This window comes from Globicephala melas, chromosome 8 (genome assembly GCF_963455315.2).
Source record: "Globicephala melas chromosome 8, mGloMel1.2, whole genome shotgun sequence".
Classification (NCBI taxonomy): Eukaryota; Metazoa; Chordata; class Mammalia; order Artiodactyla; family Delphinidae; genus Globicephala; species Globicephala melas.
In genome coordinates this window covers 36,121,909-36,137,968 of record NC_083321.1, presented here as the reverse complement: position 1 = coordinate 36,137,968, position 16,060 = coordinate 36,121,909, and the positions used below count along the sequence as shown (strand labels likewise).

Below are 16,060 nucleotides of genomic sequence, written 5' to 3'. Positions count from 1 at the left end.
ATTTCCAAAGCATGCAGCCTTTCTTCAGTAGGGCACCCTGCCAACACCCATTGTAAACAAGCATAGTTATGGGTTGTAATGAAAAATTTATATGTGTGTATTTATTTAAATAGGGGTCATAAATAGGGATAAATTGTTATAATCCCTGGCTCTCTGTGTGACTGTGTATTTTATTAGTACAGTTACGGATTTATATGTATAGCATTGATATATGTATAGATCTGTAGGCAAGCTAAACGGAAATGCTCTGGTAATCAGTGCTAGATGGAATTTTGTTAAACTTGTAAAAATCCACATTACATTCTGCAAAAGATGCAAGAACCATAGCAGCGTGTTTCCTCACCATGCAGGAATTTTCCTGCTAGATCAGTCTCTCCTCTGCTAGGAGTTTGGTGGAGGCAAACCCAAACCCACAGCAGTGGTGAGATCGAGTCTGTGTGCTAGAAGCCAGGGTGACTTGTGAGTTACAGCGATGCCACGTGCCAGCGCGAAGTCCGTTTACAGCAAAGACAAGCAAGCACCTTGCTCTGCGGAAACTGTATATGTCGAAGGGACCGACTCAGCCAGGATCCACTTCTGCCCTAACTCCGCAGAGGGGCCACTAACACGGGGCCTGGGTTGGGGTGGGGGGTCTGTGACCTGACTTGAACTGGATACATGTTTTATTCATACGAGAAATAGGCTCCATGGCTTTCAGGGGTTTCTCTGAGGGGTCCACAACTTAAGAAGATTTAGGAATTTCTGCTTCAGATGGTGGTCTCTAAACTGCCTTTGGTTGCATCAGAAAGAGCTTGTTCCTCCATTAGATGCTATATTTGTTTTTTAAACATACATATGCTTTGTGACTGAAACACTGTGCATACTATAATACCTGCATACACACAGGATTTACAAGGGACGTGATAAGAAATGAATATAAACAGAAGCATTTTCGTTTTCACCCCTGTGGGTCATCTTATGCTCCCCACTACAGAGACCACTGCTTGAGGTCACTGCTTTCCTTTTTTTTTTTTTTTTTTTTGCGGTACGCGGGCCTCTCACCGTTGTGGCCTCTCCTTTTTTTGCGGTACACGGGCCTCTCACTGTTGTGGCCTCTCCTGTTGCGGAGCACAGGCTCCGGACGCGCAGGCTCAGCGGCCATGGCTCACGGGCCTAGCCACTCCGCGGCATGTGGGATCTTCCCGGACCGGGGCACGAACCCGCGTCCCCTGCATCGGCAGGCGGACTCTCAAGCACTGCGCCACCAGGGAAGCCCTGCTTTCCATTCTTTAATGCACATTAGAACGACGTGGGGACTTTGTTGAACTGCAGGGTCTGATTTGGGAGTTCTGGGATGCCACAGTTCCAATAAGTTGCCAGCTGCCGCTGAAGCTACTGGTTCGGCGGCAGGTAGAGGATGAGGCAGGTGTTGAGTTTTGCGGCATGACCCCTGCAGTGTACCTTCTGTTCTCTTCAAGCAGCTTTGCAGCACCTATAGCTTTCGGAAATAAAGTCTGTGGCACCACGTTCACCCAGTGAGGCTTAATGGACCCCCCTGGGACCTTTTGACTCCTCCTTTACTCAGGCCTGCCTTTTCCCGCTGTTACCTCTGTCTCCGTGGCCTGCTGGAGCTGAGCTCTTGCCTGACTTGCTTAGCAACGTCTTTGCCGTGCTCCCCAGAGAGGCGTGCTCCGGTGACTAGGTAGCCAGAGTAGGCTCCAGCCCTGCTGAGCCTGGCTCACTTCTGCAGACTTGCCTTCCTGCTACACCAGGCTCAGAGAATTGAGCCAGGGTTTCCCCAATCGTCTGACTCACTTCACAGCCAGGACTGACTGGATGAGACGGAAGTGAGATGCAGATGAGCCACGGACGGAGCTGGTGCCCCTTGAGCTGTGGATGCTCCCCGTTGGTGGCGCCTGGCCATTGAAGGAACTTCCCTGCAGTGAAAGTGACATCTGTTTGCCGTAGCCCTGTTCTGTGCTCTGGCCTCGGGTGGCTGCTCCAGGATTCAGCGAAATAAGGGCAGATTTTGCTGGAAAGGAAAATTGAAGTCTCATATCCTCCTAAAAAGAGCAAGATACCAGCTCGGGGATGTCCTGAAGAGCCAGCTGTCCTAGAGCACCCTGGGAAGTCGTGCTGATCTCTGCCCCAACCCTGCTCCGAGCAGGAAGGTAGGAAACTGGTCCTGTAGGGGCAGCAGAGTTATTGGAGGAGTTCCCTAAAAGCCATGAACACCAAAGCAATGTTTCTTGATTATTTGTGTGGTCTAGTCTGTATTACTTATACCTGAAGTCGTATTATTGCAGGGAAACCGAATGAAGAAAGACATTCGAAACTTAGACTTTCTCTCTGAAGGCCGCTGTAAGTTTCATTTCACTGTGTGTCAGTTTGGGGTGGTCCATGATAGAGAAGCAGCAGCAACCTGTTCTTTGGTTAGGACTCACCTTTATTTGATTTTCAGATATTAAGGCTATGCAGTGGGTAGGGTCTTAGAATTGCTCTGTGATACGTTTCCGTACTTGTCATTGGAGGTGAGGGCAGCAGCGGGGTGGATTGGTAAATGAAATATGCCATAGTTGCCTCAGATTTTGTGCCTAAAACCTGAGGGCAAAGCAGTTTCCAAGTGTTTCATTAGTCAAATTTTAAGTGTTCACCTAAATTTTAGTGCTGCAGTCTTACTATTATTATTATTATTTTTGCTGGAGAGGAAAACTGAACTCTCACATCCTCCCAAAAAAGAGCACTGAAAAGTTTAAAAATCTGGATTTTTCCAACCATGTTTTTGCATTTCAAATGCATCTTCTCCCCTTAAGTCAAATGTAGCAGATTCTTTTTTGTCACTAAGATCAACTTTCTTCAAAAGGATTCAGGCAGCTTTGTTAGACTTGCTTGTCAGTTTGTCCTTCCATGACCCAGAGTGAAATTTATTCATCTGACTTCTAAGAGGCCCTAAACTAAAGGGATCCTTTTACAGGTTGGTCCAGAAACTCAATTTACATCCTAATAAACTTAGAATATAAATGTCAGGCCTATTGTAATGGAGTAGAAGAGCATTGTGAAAGCATTGGTTGTTTGGGGACTTGGGTGTTGGTGAAACTCGAATGCAAGGTCTTTTCATCTGCCCACATCATTGTCTTTAACCTTATACAACGAAGTATTTGTTGATGTATATGTTCATATATTTATATTGATGTTGGCAAGGAATAGTTTTAAAATATGCAGTTCTTTTATTCCATTTTTCTTTGCTATGTTCACATTTAAACCAAATGTGTGTCCCAGAAATACAGACAAGCTGACATTTCTTTGAAGAAAAGTAATCACTGAGGCTCGATTTTTTTTTTCTGTCGGTATTGCTTTCACTTCTTGCCTCTGAGAGTTTTAAATTTTTTTATGCTGTGCTGTATTAGGAATACATTGAAATACATCAGTGTACATATTTTTCTCCCTTCCCATCCCCTCTCACCTCCCCCAGTTCTTGACAGAAGGTGATTTCCTTTGCGATTAGTGCGCCAGCCCGTTTGTGTTCCTTATGCGCCAGGTTGGGAACTTTGAGAAGGAGGGGTCCTCTTTCCCTCCTTCTGAAGGTGACTCACAGAGCCAGTTTCACTTGTTCTACATTGTTGCCTCACTATGTACATGTAAAGAAGGAGGAGAGAGCTGTTGACAGCGTTGGACTCAGCATTTAGCGTATTTGTTCTGACAGGTCCTATGAGATTCCAAAGCTTTTTCATAGCTCCTGTCCGTTACACAGGATGCACCTATTTTGTTGAGAAAGTTCCTTGTCATAGGCTTGTTGCCTTCACAGGTCTCTTTTAGATGGAGGGATGGTGAGGTCTACCCTGCAAGTCTGGTCATTTCCCGAAGGTCTGGGGTGACTCAGACAGGATCCGGACAAGTGGCGTGTTCTGAAAAATCTACAGGAGATATCAGTGAGACAGTGCTTGCCAAAAATGGAGTGTTGAATGGTGGAGGAATCGAAAACGTGTTACTCACTATTTTACTACCTTCATAGCTTCCCTGGCTTCCGGGCAAACGTCTCAGCCCTGCCTGGCCTCCCAGCCCTTCCTGACTGTGCCCCAGTCCCCTTGCAGCCCAGCTCCTGTCTTTGTTCCTGCTGCTCTGGCAACAGTGAACTACTTCCCATCCTCTTACCCTCCTCTTTGCTTTTGTACATGTTATCTATGTGCCTAGATGGATCCTCCTCCTTTGGCTGGCAAACTCCTATGCTCCCTTCAAAGGCCAACTGTGACTCCTTCCCCTTTATGCACAGAGCCTGTCATACATCCGTCTGGAATATGGCTCATCCTGCAGTAGGAGAGTTACCTATTTACATATCTGAGACCCTTGTTGACTTTGAGCTTCACTAAGCAGGACAGGAATGAGACCTTTCTGTCTCTGTAACCCCAGCCTGGCACAGAGCACGTAATATTTGTGGAATTGAAAGGGGAGGAGGGACTGCAGAGTCACTACTCAGAGACACGAGCCATTGCTGCTGCTGATAGTAACAGCAGCTAATGAATTTTAAGGGCTCCTGATATAGCAGGCTCTGGGCATTATACACACTGTCTCAGTCTACCCACCACGGCCCTGTGAGGTTAATCTGTAGTTTCACTCATCTTGCAGATGAGGAAACTGAAACTTGGAGAAATTACCCTCCAAAAGTGGCAAAGCTGGGATTAGAACCCACCTACCTGTACTTGATCTTGACCTCAGTTTCCTTGTCTTCATCTAAAAAATAGAGATAAAAATAACACTTGATAAGATTCTTTTGAAGATGTCATGACTTATGTGAGGCACTTAGCACAGCACCCAGCAAGGATCAGTAACCGTTAGTATTTGCTAACAATGACACACACAAGGGCCCTCAGCTAGCGAGGGGCAGGGGATACTTTGAACCCAGGACTCGCTGACAAGGTAGAGCCATGCTCCTAACTCTGATGCTCGTGGGCCACCCCAGGGTGCCCCAGCCTTGAAAAGCAAGAAAAACACCCCACAGACACCCTGTCTCTTTAGCAGAGGCTCCCGCTCTCCATCCAGGAGCCTCTGGGGAAGCAGCGGAACCTCCACCCATCACTGCGGAACTGGGGAGGACAGTGTGGAAATTTTTCAGTTGCCTTGGTGGCTTAGGACCCCAGGAAGCCAGCATTAGGATATTACCAGCACCTCATTAGGCTCCAGCACTAATTATTTATTTCTCCACGGAGAAGGCAAGTGTAGCCCTGGTGCTCAGGGATTCGGTCCCTAGATCAGCTGGTTCCTTTCCTTCTGACCTCAGGCAAGTCACTGCATCTCCACGCAGTGGGAGCCTCTGATAAAGCTGCATCCCGGAGATGGGATGCAGCCATCCCTCCCAGCCTCCTGAGCCGTCAGGAACATAAACCTTTACACCTCCCAGGGCGAGGGCTGGTCTTTTAAATCGGCACACCAGTGACGGCTTCATCTCTAAAATTATGCTTCCTAAAGGGATGAACTGACAGCAGTCTATATTAATGCATTCAGTAGCCAATTCCTGTAGAAATTTGAGTTGAACCAAAAAATATATATTTTTCATTGAGACCAGAAGAGTTATTAAAAATATATACAGAGCTTTTTATAAATCAGACTACTGTATTTGGTGGATAATAATTTTAGAAATAAATACTTTAAGTTCTTGAGTGTGAGTCTGGTTCAAGTGACAGCTATCTCCAGTGCTGTGCTGTCTTGCAGTGAGAGGACATAGAATTTAGTTTGAATATTAAAAAAAATATGATTGAATACGTTTTTACAGATCTCTGGGAGAAGAGGTAAATTCCCTCTTTTCCTTAACCACTTCTGACTCCTCCCTCCCTCCTTCCCTCTCTTTCTTTCTCTCTCTCTCTCTCCCTCTGTCTCTCTCTGTCTGTCTGTCTGTCTGTCTGTCTGTCTCTCTCTCTCTCTCTCTCTCTCTCACACACACACACACACACACAATGAATGAAATAGATTTGTAAAGAAACTAGATCGTTGTCACATTGGTTACATTCGATTCTGGCTTTCAGTCTTGGGTGCATTCGAGAAGGCAGAGGATCCTGATTTATCCTTGTCTTTCCCCTCCTCTCTGCCTAAACAGAATCAGAATTCCCAGCAGCAGTTGACAAGCTAAGTTAGCATATCCAGTCCCATCTCTCCAAGGCCCCCCACCTTCATCGGGGGTCAGTTTTTGACACCACCATCTTGCACCTGGTGTTAGTGGGCTGGGGGCTGCAGCACATCTCAGCTTTCAGTCTCTGGAATGCTCACCAGCTCTTGGCCTTCACAGAAAGCCAGGGCTGTGTATGTGGGGGCCTCCGTCTACATGTCCGGGTAAGTGTAATTGCCCAACCGTGTGTGTTGTTTCACCAGCAATAAAAATCCAGCAGGGAAATGAATGCTAAAATTAGTTTGTCCTTTGACAAGATCTCCCCAGTTGAAAAATTTTTGTTTATCTATATGGCCGAGTAGACTTTGCTAAAATCGAAATTAACTGCCTTGTTTAATGGTGCAGCAGATTGTGTTTTGAAGAGCTTCCACTGAAATCTCCTTGAAAGGACATTTACTCTAGAAAGTCTAGCCTCTGGCAGAGTTACTGCATTTTTCTGTAGGTGTTCTTTTTTTTCTCCTTATGTTAATTGTAGGATGCACACATGAAGTCCACCACTGGACCCAGGGTCACTACATCTGTTGGGTGACTGGGTGGGTGGGTGGATGGATGGGCAGATGGGTTGACTGACAGGTAGACAGTTTAATTGCCATATGTCTTAGATGTCAAATTTGCTGACATTTAAGAGCGAGAAGAACCTGTAATCGGTTTCCTCCCAAAATGTTTTTTGCTAAACTTCACCCTATGGCTGTATCTTTGGGCTTCATTCAACACAAGCAATATTTATTAAGCACTTAGTATGTGTTAGGCACATGGGATATAGATTTGAACAAAATGAAATAGTCCCTGCAATCAAGGAGTTCACTATCCAGTGTGGGAACCAAGCATCCAAACGTCATTACACAGATAATTATTTAACTGCAGCTGCAATCGCTGGGGTTTTTGGGTTTTCTTTTTTCCTTTTTCTTGAGGAATAAGTCAGATACCATAAAATTCACCATTTTAAAGAGTACAATTCGTTGGGTTTTAGTATATTCACAGGGTGGTTTTTATCGTACAGTTGAGTGAAAAAAGCCAGTCTGTTGTGTTATTTTACTGGTGCAAACAATCGGTTTGACTGACTTCAGCAGATTTTCCATTATGCTGGCGTTGTGATCATTAATGTCATAAACGGGGGGTGAATGGGGCCATCAGAGAAGTCAGTTCAGACGTGGTATCCTGGAAGCTGCCCTAAGGGAGAGTTCTTTTGACCCAAAACAGAAGCCCCTTCTCACCCAAGATGGCTTCTGTGAAAACTTTCTTCTCTGACCCTAAGTTGACCCTACTGGTTCTGGGAAACCTCCACAGCATCCTGTAAGTCCATTTTTCTAAGAATATATCCTAAGAAGTTCCTAAACTAGAGGTGGAAGAATCTCAAGGATTGAGAACCCTCAGGATCTACGCCATATATTCTAAAGCCAAGATACCAAAGGCAGTGAAACATTCCATGATGAGCTTGGCTGACTGTTGCAACAAAACAACCACTCGTTCATTGGTCTTCTTACTTCCTATTATTTGACTTGACATGCAAATCACTTGCACTTTCGGATGCATTGCAGGTCAATCTGATGGGGCCCGTGTGGGAATTAAAGGGATCTGAGTTGGATTCTGGCTCTGCTCGAATTTTGCTTTGAATTCTGGTTCTCCTCTGGAGATGGGGGTGATGGCACAAGCAGTCTCCTTTGTGGGGTGTCGTGGAGGAGCAGAGGTCCATGAAGTAAAGCTGCTTTGGACCTGAACTACCTCCTACTGGTAGCTAATCTTTCAGGAACTGGTCTGATTGATAGATAGTCAGCCATCTATACAGAAAGTTTCAGGGGTCTCCCCTTCCCCCTGACTGATTTCATCAGAAGATAGCTTTGTGGCATCACCGAGAGATCTAGAAAAGTAAAGGAGCATTACTGTTATTCAGAGAGTTTGGGACACCCCCCTTAAGACATCAGTATCAGAGGTGAAATTTACCCTTGTAGCTACTTCAAGATGATGACTGTCCTAATAACATCTTCTGTTTCTACGATCTTATACAAATTATAGAGCACTGTGATATTCCTTATCTCACTAATTCTCATGTCCACCTTGTGATGCAGGAAGGCTGTGATATTCACACAGTTTAGATGAAAAACACAGGACTCAGAGAAATGACTTGCCCACGACGGCAAAGCTGGCTCTTGTATGCTCCATCTTTTCTTTCTTTTCATCTTAAAAGCTTGCCTACTTTTTCCATTGCACTGTTCTGTAACATTTTTCCCTATGACTTGCCGATGACTTGTCAGTTCCATTCACAGTACTTAGGTAAAACACCTGCTTGTATAATTGCTGACATTAAAAAGAATGTCATGAATGCATCTGACAGTTAATTTTATTTACTAGTTCCCTTCTGCTTCATAGGTTCCTGTGAGTTTGGGTTAATTAAGCCGACGTATTTTTGCTAGCAAGCTGGTGATCCTTTGGGTTGAGTCAGCTGAGTTATCCCTGTGCTGTGATCAGTGACAGAGCCTTGGGAAAGCCTCAGTTCCTTCCCCCGTAGAGCACAGGATGGCCGTGCAGGACTTCTGGATATGAACCGCAGGATGGCACAGGACCTGCCCTTAACCATACCTTTGCGTCATCCTCTTCTTCTTTCAAAGGTACATGACCGATGGTGGACTTGGCCTCTACACCCGCCGCCTGAACCGGCTCCCTGATGGGATGGCTGTGGTGCGGGAGACCCTGCAAAGAAACACCTCCCTGGGCCTCGGAGATGCTGACAGGTAAGCCTGCTCCACTCGGGGTTGCTCAGGTGTGGAGGTCATTCCAGGGGGGCTGAGAAATGAGGGCAGTGATAGTGAGAGCGGATGGGTGCTACCTTAACCCACCAGAGGTTGGGAGGCCTTGAAGCTGGGCCTCTGGTTAGGAGCTGGCACAGCAGGAGGGAGAGGACCGCTGACCAGCTCTTGCATCCTGCTTCTGGGTGGGATGGTGCTTCTGACAGCACGAACCCAGCGAGCTCAGGCTGGGCAGTTTTTGTTGTTGTTTTGACTGTTGCTACTGCATCTTTATCAGTTCAGCAGGCCCTGGGGATCTGCTTTGCTTCCTCTGTTAGCCAGCTTTCTAGGTATTGCACCTCGGAAGGAACAGAGTCCCTGGTGATGCACAGAAGGTCTGTGTGTAGAAGAGAGCTCTCCTGGCCAAGGCTGAGCAGGCTTCCCGATAATACTCTGGTTGCCTGGTGATAGGAGGCAAGGCTTAACCGTGTAGCTTTATACACTGCATGCTGAGTAGTTGACATGATGAGACTTGACCGGTCTTCATTGCTTCAGAGACAAAAAGAGCTTCAGAAAACAGTATAATAAAGAAGAATATTTGGCCTCCAAGTTTTTAGTCTTTACTCTGACACAAACCAATTCTATGACCATGAGCAATTTATTAAAGAAGGGGCTTAGACTGTATGATTTCCAAGATCCCTTCCAGCCCTGATGTGCTATATTTCTAGATTTCAATACCCTTTAATGATCTGACTGTTGAAGGATTTTTTCTGGCATACTTGACCTCTTTCCACATCTGGGTTGATGAGACATAACACGGAATTTTAAATTTATTTTTATTTATTTATTTTCGGCTGCATTGGGTCTTCATTGCTGTGTGCGGGCTTTCTCTAGTTGTGGTGAGCAGAGGCTGCTCAGCAGTTGTGGCGCAGGGGCTTAGTTGCTCCGCAGCATGTGGGATCCTCCCGGGCCAGGGCTCGAACCTGTGTCCCCTGCATCAGCAGGCAGATTCTTAACCACCGTGCCACCAGGGAAGCCCCCATAACATGGAATTTTGATATGAGTGGTTTGAAATCACTGTGCCAAGTATCTGTATCACAGCACAGCTTCTTACTATTCTCTTAGCAGGACATACTTTTTTACAGAGAGTGATATGACTTCTGTAGTTCTCTGGCTTCAGAGAAATAGGGCAGCATTATTTTGAAGTTACCCCCCAGAAAGGGAATTTGCTGAAGAGGAATCCTCACCTTCTCTGGGGAAGACTTGGAAGCTTGGGCTGGTAAGGAGAGTGCTGAATTCATTGTTGGGAAGCTGGCATCTGCCCAAGGCCCAGGCTCTGCCACCAACTCGACTGTGTCCTTCTCCGAGTCTCCCCAGCATCCAAGGTGGTGATTGATACCAGAGAGGACAAAAGACTTGTCCAGCTCAAGTCATCTTTTTTCCTGTAATTTTATTTAAAGTATTGGTTTGAAAATTCTATAGAAAGATGAACCGTTTGAGAACTGCTCTCTCTAAGGCTAAAGCTCTGTATAACTAAAATCTTTAGAGGAAATTTCAGCAAAAGAAAAATCAGTTGTTGTAACACCCCCACTGGAGATTTCACAATTTGCTAAATTATTTTGCTTATTTGCATCCTCTTGTAAACACGGAGTTGCTTAGTAAATCTATTAGCATAAAGTGAAGGCCTTTTCCCCTTGTAGCAAAAGCAGAGTCTGCAGTAGGCAATTTAATTTAATGCTTCATTTCAAGGTTAATGGAATGATCATAGATCACAGCTGAGCTTGTTCCTGCTTTTGGAGGTGGAGGATTTGGGTGGGGACTGGAGAGATGGGTGGCATTTGTTCCGTTGTTCCAGCTCAGCCCCTATGGTGGGACCAAGTAGACAACAGTGTCTCCTGGTTCTCTCCAAGCTGGAATTGCTCAGATGTGATCATTTAAGACTGAATAATTAACTGACCAACTTTTTTTTTTTTTTTTTAATGAATTTACTTATTTACTTATTTATTTATTTTCGGCTGCATTGGGTCTTCGTTGCTGTACACGGGGTTTCTCTAGTTGTGTCCAGCAGGGGCTACTCTTCATTGCGGTGCGCGGGCTTCTCATTGCGGTGACTTCTCTTGTTGCAGAGCACGTGGGCTTCAGTAGCTGTGGCACGGAGGGCTCAGTAGTTGTGGCTCGCAGACTCTAGAGCGCAGGCTCAGTAGTTGTGGCGTGCGGGCTTATTTGCTCCGTGGCATGTGGGATCTTCCCAGACCAGGGTTCGAACCCGTGTCCCCCGCATTGGCAGGCGGATTCTTAACCACTGAGCCACCAGGGGAGTCCCCTGACCAACTTGTAAAGGAAGAATTCAGATGGCTTTAAAAAAAGGATTTAATAATGCTTACAAATTTTCTATTTTATATAAAAGTTTTGACCTGTAGGCAGTGAGATATTCTGCATTATTCTTGAATATGTTAAATTTCTTTACTCTCCAAAGTTAGTGTAAACAAACCATAAGAATTCTTTATCTTTGGCTAAGTTGAAATAGCAGTAGATTTGTTTCTTTCAAGTTCCTCATGTAAGTCTCTTCCCAAAACTATATTCTAGATGACGGTGTCCCAAAGTGAGAGGCTAACATTAATAGTACAGGAAATAATTTTAGATGGTAGACAGGGAAATACTTCTTTTTAACAATTACATTTTAATTGTAATTAAAACAATAATAAAAACCTTACAGCTAGCATCTCAAACCCATGACTTTACAAATATTGCTTAGGGTAAGGATAGTATAAGCTTGGGATGATTTAACGTGAAATATCAAGGAAGAATATCACAGACGGTGTGCAGATATATTAAAAAATAAGAAGTATGCAAATGGCTGCAGACTAGGTAATCCTGTTCTTATCCTTGAATTGGAAATATGTTGTTTAAATAATTTAGACAAGTGAAAAAAATATGCAGAGAACCCAGCACCTTTCCAGAATTCTTCCCTTTTAACCTGAAAAAAAGAGCTAAGGTATTTCCGTGAAGTTTTTTTTATAAAAAGACAGCCCAGTCCTTAAGGATTCACACACAAGCAGTAAACTACATGAGTTCTACAAAGGAAATAGGAAAAGTACTGAGAGATGATTTCTGATGAGCCCTCGGCAAAGGGAAGGCAAGCACAAGAAGGGCGGATCACCTCACAGTGCAAACAGGAACATCATTGATTGACCTTGGCAGTGCAGCCCCGAAGGACAGCTCTCCGGGGGGGAAGGCCCTAAAGGACGCTGACCCACCAGGCACCAGGCAGGCCGTGGCTGTTGGCGATGGGATTTAGCTGGGGTATCTTCAGGGTTATTAAAAGTAACTGATAGGAATGTGTACCTTCAGAGTCTGGGAAACAGAGACCATATCTGTTAGTGAGTCTCGTTATGTCACCAGCCAGCTTCTGAGAAATAATAAATGACGATCGTAAATTCAAGTTGCCAAGTCTGTCCTTGAACTCCTGTCACTCTTTAGGGTTGCCACCCGTGGGCTCTAGTTTTTACCTAATAGTCATCAGGAGGAACTTGCAGCACACTAGAGCCAGCTGTCTGAGAAGGGAGGGTCAAAAGGGACAAACAGAGGTGGCTTATTACAAGCTGTTGGCCCCAGATAACAGATAACTAAAGAGAGCTTTGGCATGGAGGTCTGTGGGCTGGCAGCCTGGGAGAAGGAAGGAAAAAACAACAAGGAGGGCCCAGGGGCTGGGCCCACAGTCGCATGGTTTGTGGATCTCCGGCTGGTCGCACGCACTGCTGTCTCCTCGGAACCCATCCCTTTCTTTGTCCCCCCGAAGCACCGCTGTGGCCCTTTGCGGCATCATGCTTTAGCGAGCAGTGGATTCAGACAGTTAGATGCTCCCCTGATGGTCATGTACGTGTCATTGAGAGCACGTGGAGGACAGAAGCCAGGCTTCTGTGCACATAGATGCTGAGGAGGACTTTGCATTACTTGGTAACTTTCTTCTCAACCATTAAAACACTTATTGAACACCAGTTGCTTTTATTAATTTAGGTAGTCATAAAAATAGAAAAACTAATGCCGCGTGTTAAAACGTCAGCCTGAGACTTGAACAAAATGAAAATTGCCCTCTGACATCACCAAACAGGAAGGAGAAACTATTTTGTTTTGTTTTGTTTTTCCCTTGTTACAAGATTTTCATTGCCCTGCAAATTCTGCACATTTTAGGTATTGAGATGGCATTTCAGTTGGGCTTCAGTCATTGTATAAACTGGACTGTCTGCATTTGGGACCCAGGCCTTGGTGCTTAGAGCTGTCCCGGCTTCAGCTTGAACAGGGAGTCCCACAGTGTGAGGGTGTAGCTATGCAACCTGGTATTTGACCAGCCTGCCGAGCCAGGCCCTCCTTCCTCGGTGAGAGCATCGCAGGATCTCCACGAGCCCAGGGCACTGCTTGGCTTTGTGATTTGTGTGGAACAACGTGGCCTCCTGGCGACACATTCACAGATTCAGGCCCGACCTGGAGGAAGGAGTTGAATCCAGGCCAGAGTGCCCCAGCCAGAAGATGCAATTGATAGGGGCCCTCACCATGTGGTAGGTCCCCAACCCAGCTATTTCTTAGGCATCGCCCCTGCTGGGATATGCAGGCTAGAGGGAGCACAGATGGGAATGACTTCTCCCCTCGTCCTCCCTTCCAAGCCTGGGGTAAGGAAAACAGTGGCCCCACAAAGATGTCCCCGACTATAGCCCCAGCACCTGTGACTATGTTCCGCTACATGGCCAGGGGAATTAAGGTTGCTTATCAGCTGGCGTTGAGATAGAGTGCCTTGGATCATCCAGGTGGGCGCAATGTAATCACAAGGTCCTTAAAAGTGGAAGAGGCAGGAGAGGGGGCAGAGTGATGAGGTGTGAGAGGCATACCACCCGCCCTGGCTGGCTTTGAGGATGGAGGAAGGGGCCACAGCCAAGGAATGTGGGGGACCTGTATAAAAAGGAAAGGGCAGAGGAACAGATTCTGCTCCCGTACAGCCTCCAGAAATGAACGTAGCCCTGCCGAAGCTGTGATTTCAGTCCATGAGACCCAATTCAGACTTCTGCCTCGAAGAACTGTAAGACAGTACATACCTATTGTTTTCACCCACCAAGTTTATCATAATTTGTTACAGCAGCAATAGAAAACTAATACGCATCTTTACCAGAAAATAACAAAACACAAGGAGGAAAGGGGTGGGGTGGGAGGAATTGGGAGACTGGGATCGACACATATACGTTATTGATACGATGCATAAAATAGACAACTGACGGGAACATGCTGTATAGCACAGGGAACTCTACCTAATGCACTGTGGTAACCTAATGGGAGGGAAGTCACAAAGGGAGGGGATATCTGTATGTGTATGGCTGATTCATCTTGTTGTGCAGTGGAGGCTAACACAACATTGTAAAGCAGCCATACTCCAGTAAAAATTAATTTAAAAAAAAAGAAAATGACAAAAACAGTCGTAGCCGCTATTTCCTGATGGATCGCTATATGCCAGGAACTGTGCCAAGCACCTTACGAACTTCGTGTCACTAATTCCTAACCCTGACCCTTTGAGAGGAGATATTATCCTAGCTTCATAGGCTGTGAGAGGGTTAGGTTGCATACACAGCTAACTGTATATCGTGTCCAAGCTGGAATTGAAACCCAGGCCCACCAGACCCCCCAGGGGCTCTAACCACCTGCCATACTGCCCGCTCAGGGAGCCCTCTGTGCAGGGATTCTTCCCTAGTTCCAGCCCTTATCTTAGTGTCATCGTTAAATGAGGCCCTACTCACTACAAAGGTAAACTATGCCCAGATGCCTGGAAAGGCGAACTCCATCCTTAAGGGACAATGCGAAACAGTTTGCATTAAGAGGGAAGAGGGAATAGTTCTTGATTCCTCTCCCTCCATTCCACACTTTTCTCACAGGGATACTGCAGATGGGCTGACCCTCATCCCTTATCCCATCATGATTTCAGGCCTCAAAGAAAAGGTCTTTCTTACACAGTGCTGGGCCAGTTTACCCCTTAGCCTCCTTGCAGGTTTGGAGGAGGGATGCCTGTTTGTAGATTCTGACCTGCTGCCAACTTGGGTGGTTTGCTGGAGAAGGGGTCCACAATTGTAAGATCCTAGGCCAGGGCTGATCCTTCCTTTTAATGATCCCGGAAATCCAGGGCCCACAGAACCTACTGAGATCCTGCAGTCATTTGAAGAATTCTCCCTGCTGCCGGCTTACCACTGTAGTCCCTGAAGCATTGCTGGAGTTTCTCTACCCAGAGTTTGGGGGTCTGCAGGCCTACTTGGCCGAGCCATGGTCAAAGGAGGGCTCCCCTAAAATGCTCCCTCCCTCCCCCTCGCTGTCTCCTCTCTGTGTCTTTTGAGCACTGTCATTTCCTAATATTCCTGCCATCACCGAGGAAGCCAAGGGGGCAGGGTTTGCCCTTTTATCACTAATCGCACTTCATGCCATCTCTGGCTGCCAGTATTTGAGCCCTGTTGCTCCTGCATTCATGTCGTGGGAGTGAGGGACTAAAGATCTGTACCGCCAGTGTAAGGACCCCCAGTGGGATGTGGCCATGGCAGTGTTAAATAAACCAAATTAAAAGTCGGCTTTTTAGTCACGTGAGCCACATTCAAGTGCTCCCAGGTCCCACGTGGTTTGGGGCCACCCTATTGGAGAATGCAGACACTCTTCAGTAGATAGAGAACATTTCATCACTGCAGCAAGTTCTTTTGGGCAGCGCTGATATAGACCAGCTCATTTCTATTTTGAAAGGCAGCTGTGGAGTAAAGAGAAGACATGGAGTTTGCTGTAGAGGGACCCTAGGTCTAGTCGAAACTCGGGGGGTTTGTCTCTAGAATTAGGACAGTATTCACACATGCCTCACAGGACTGTTGTGAGGAGGGCCCAAGGTGATGGTAGGGAAAGTGCTTTATAAAGTACGGGACAAAGATAAATACACTGATTATTCTTCCGCCTGCAAGCCATTCAGGGCAATCTGGCCTCTAGCCCTCTGCAGGTCTCTTACCTCTATATTTAATTAACTAATAGTTAAGCCTTCTTCTTTCCGTAACAGCTTAGAGTAACTATGTATAGTAAAAGAACAATTGTAAATTAAAAGAATGAAACATTAGGACAGAAGGAAATGTAAGTTAGAATATGACATGTAGAAAAGGGAGAAAATTGAGAATACAGATATGGTCCTACATGGTTG

General features: G+C 45.9%; 1 protein-coding gene across 11 annotated transcripts in view; it reads left to right on the top strand.

Annotated features, from left to right (window-relative positions):
- NAV2 (neuron navigator 2) overlaps nt 1-16,060 on the top strand; it is a 766,131-nt gene that overhangs the window by 625,950 nt on the left and 124,121 nt on the right. For 10 of the 11 annotated variants that reach the window (XR_009564890.1, XM_060303433.1, XM_060303429.1 and 7 more), the window contains one exon: nt 8,743-8,865. The exons of the other annotated variant lie outside the window; for it this stretch is intronic. Coding sequence is in view for 9 of the 10 variants with exons in the window: in XM_060303433.1 (XP_060159416.1) it covers nt 8,743-8,865 (123 nt within the window). In the remaining variant the exon portion in view is untranslated. The remainder of the gene's footprint in view (nt 1-8,742; nt 8,866-16,060) is intronic. 11 annotated transcript variants of the gene reach the window in all.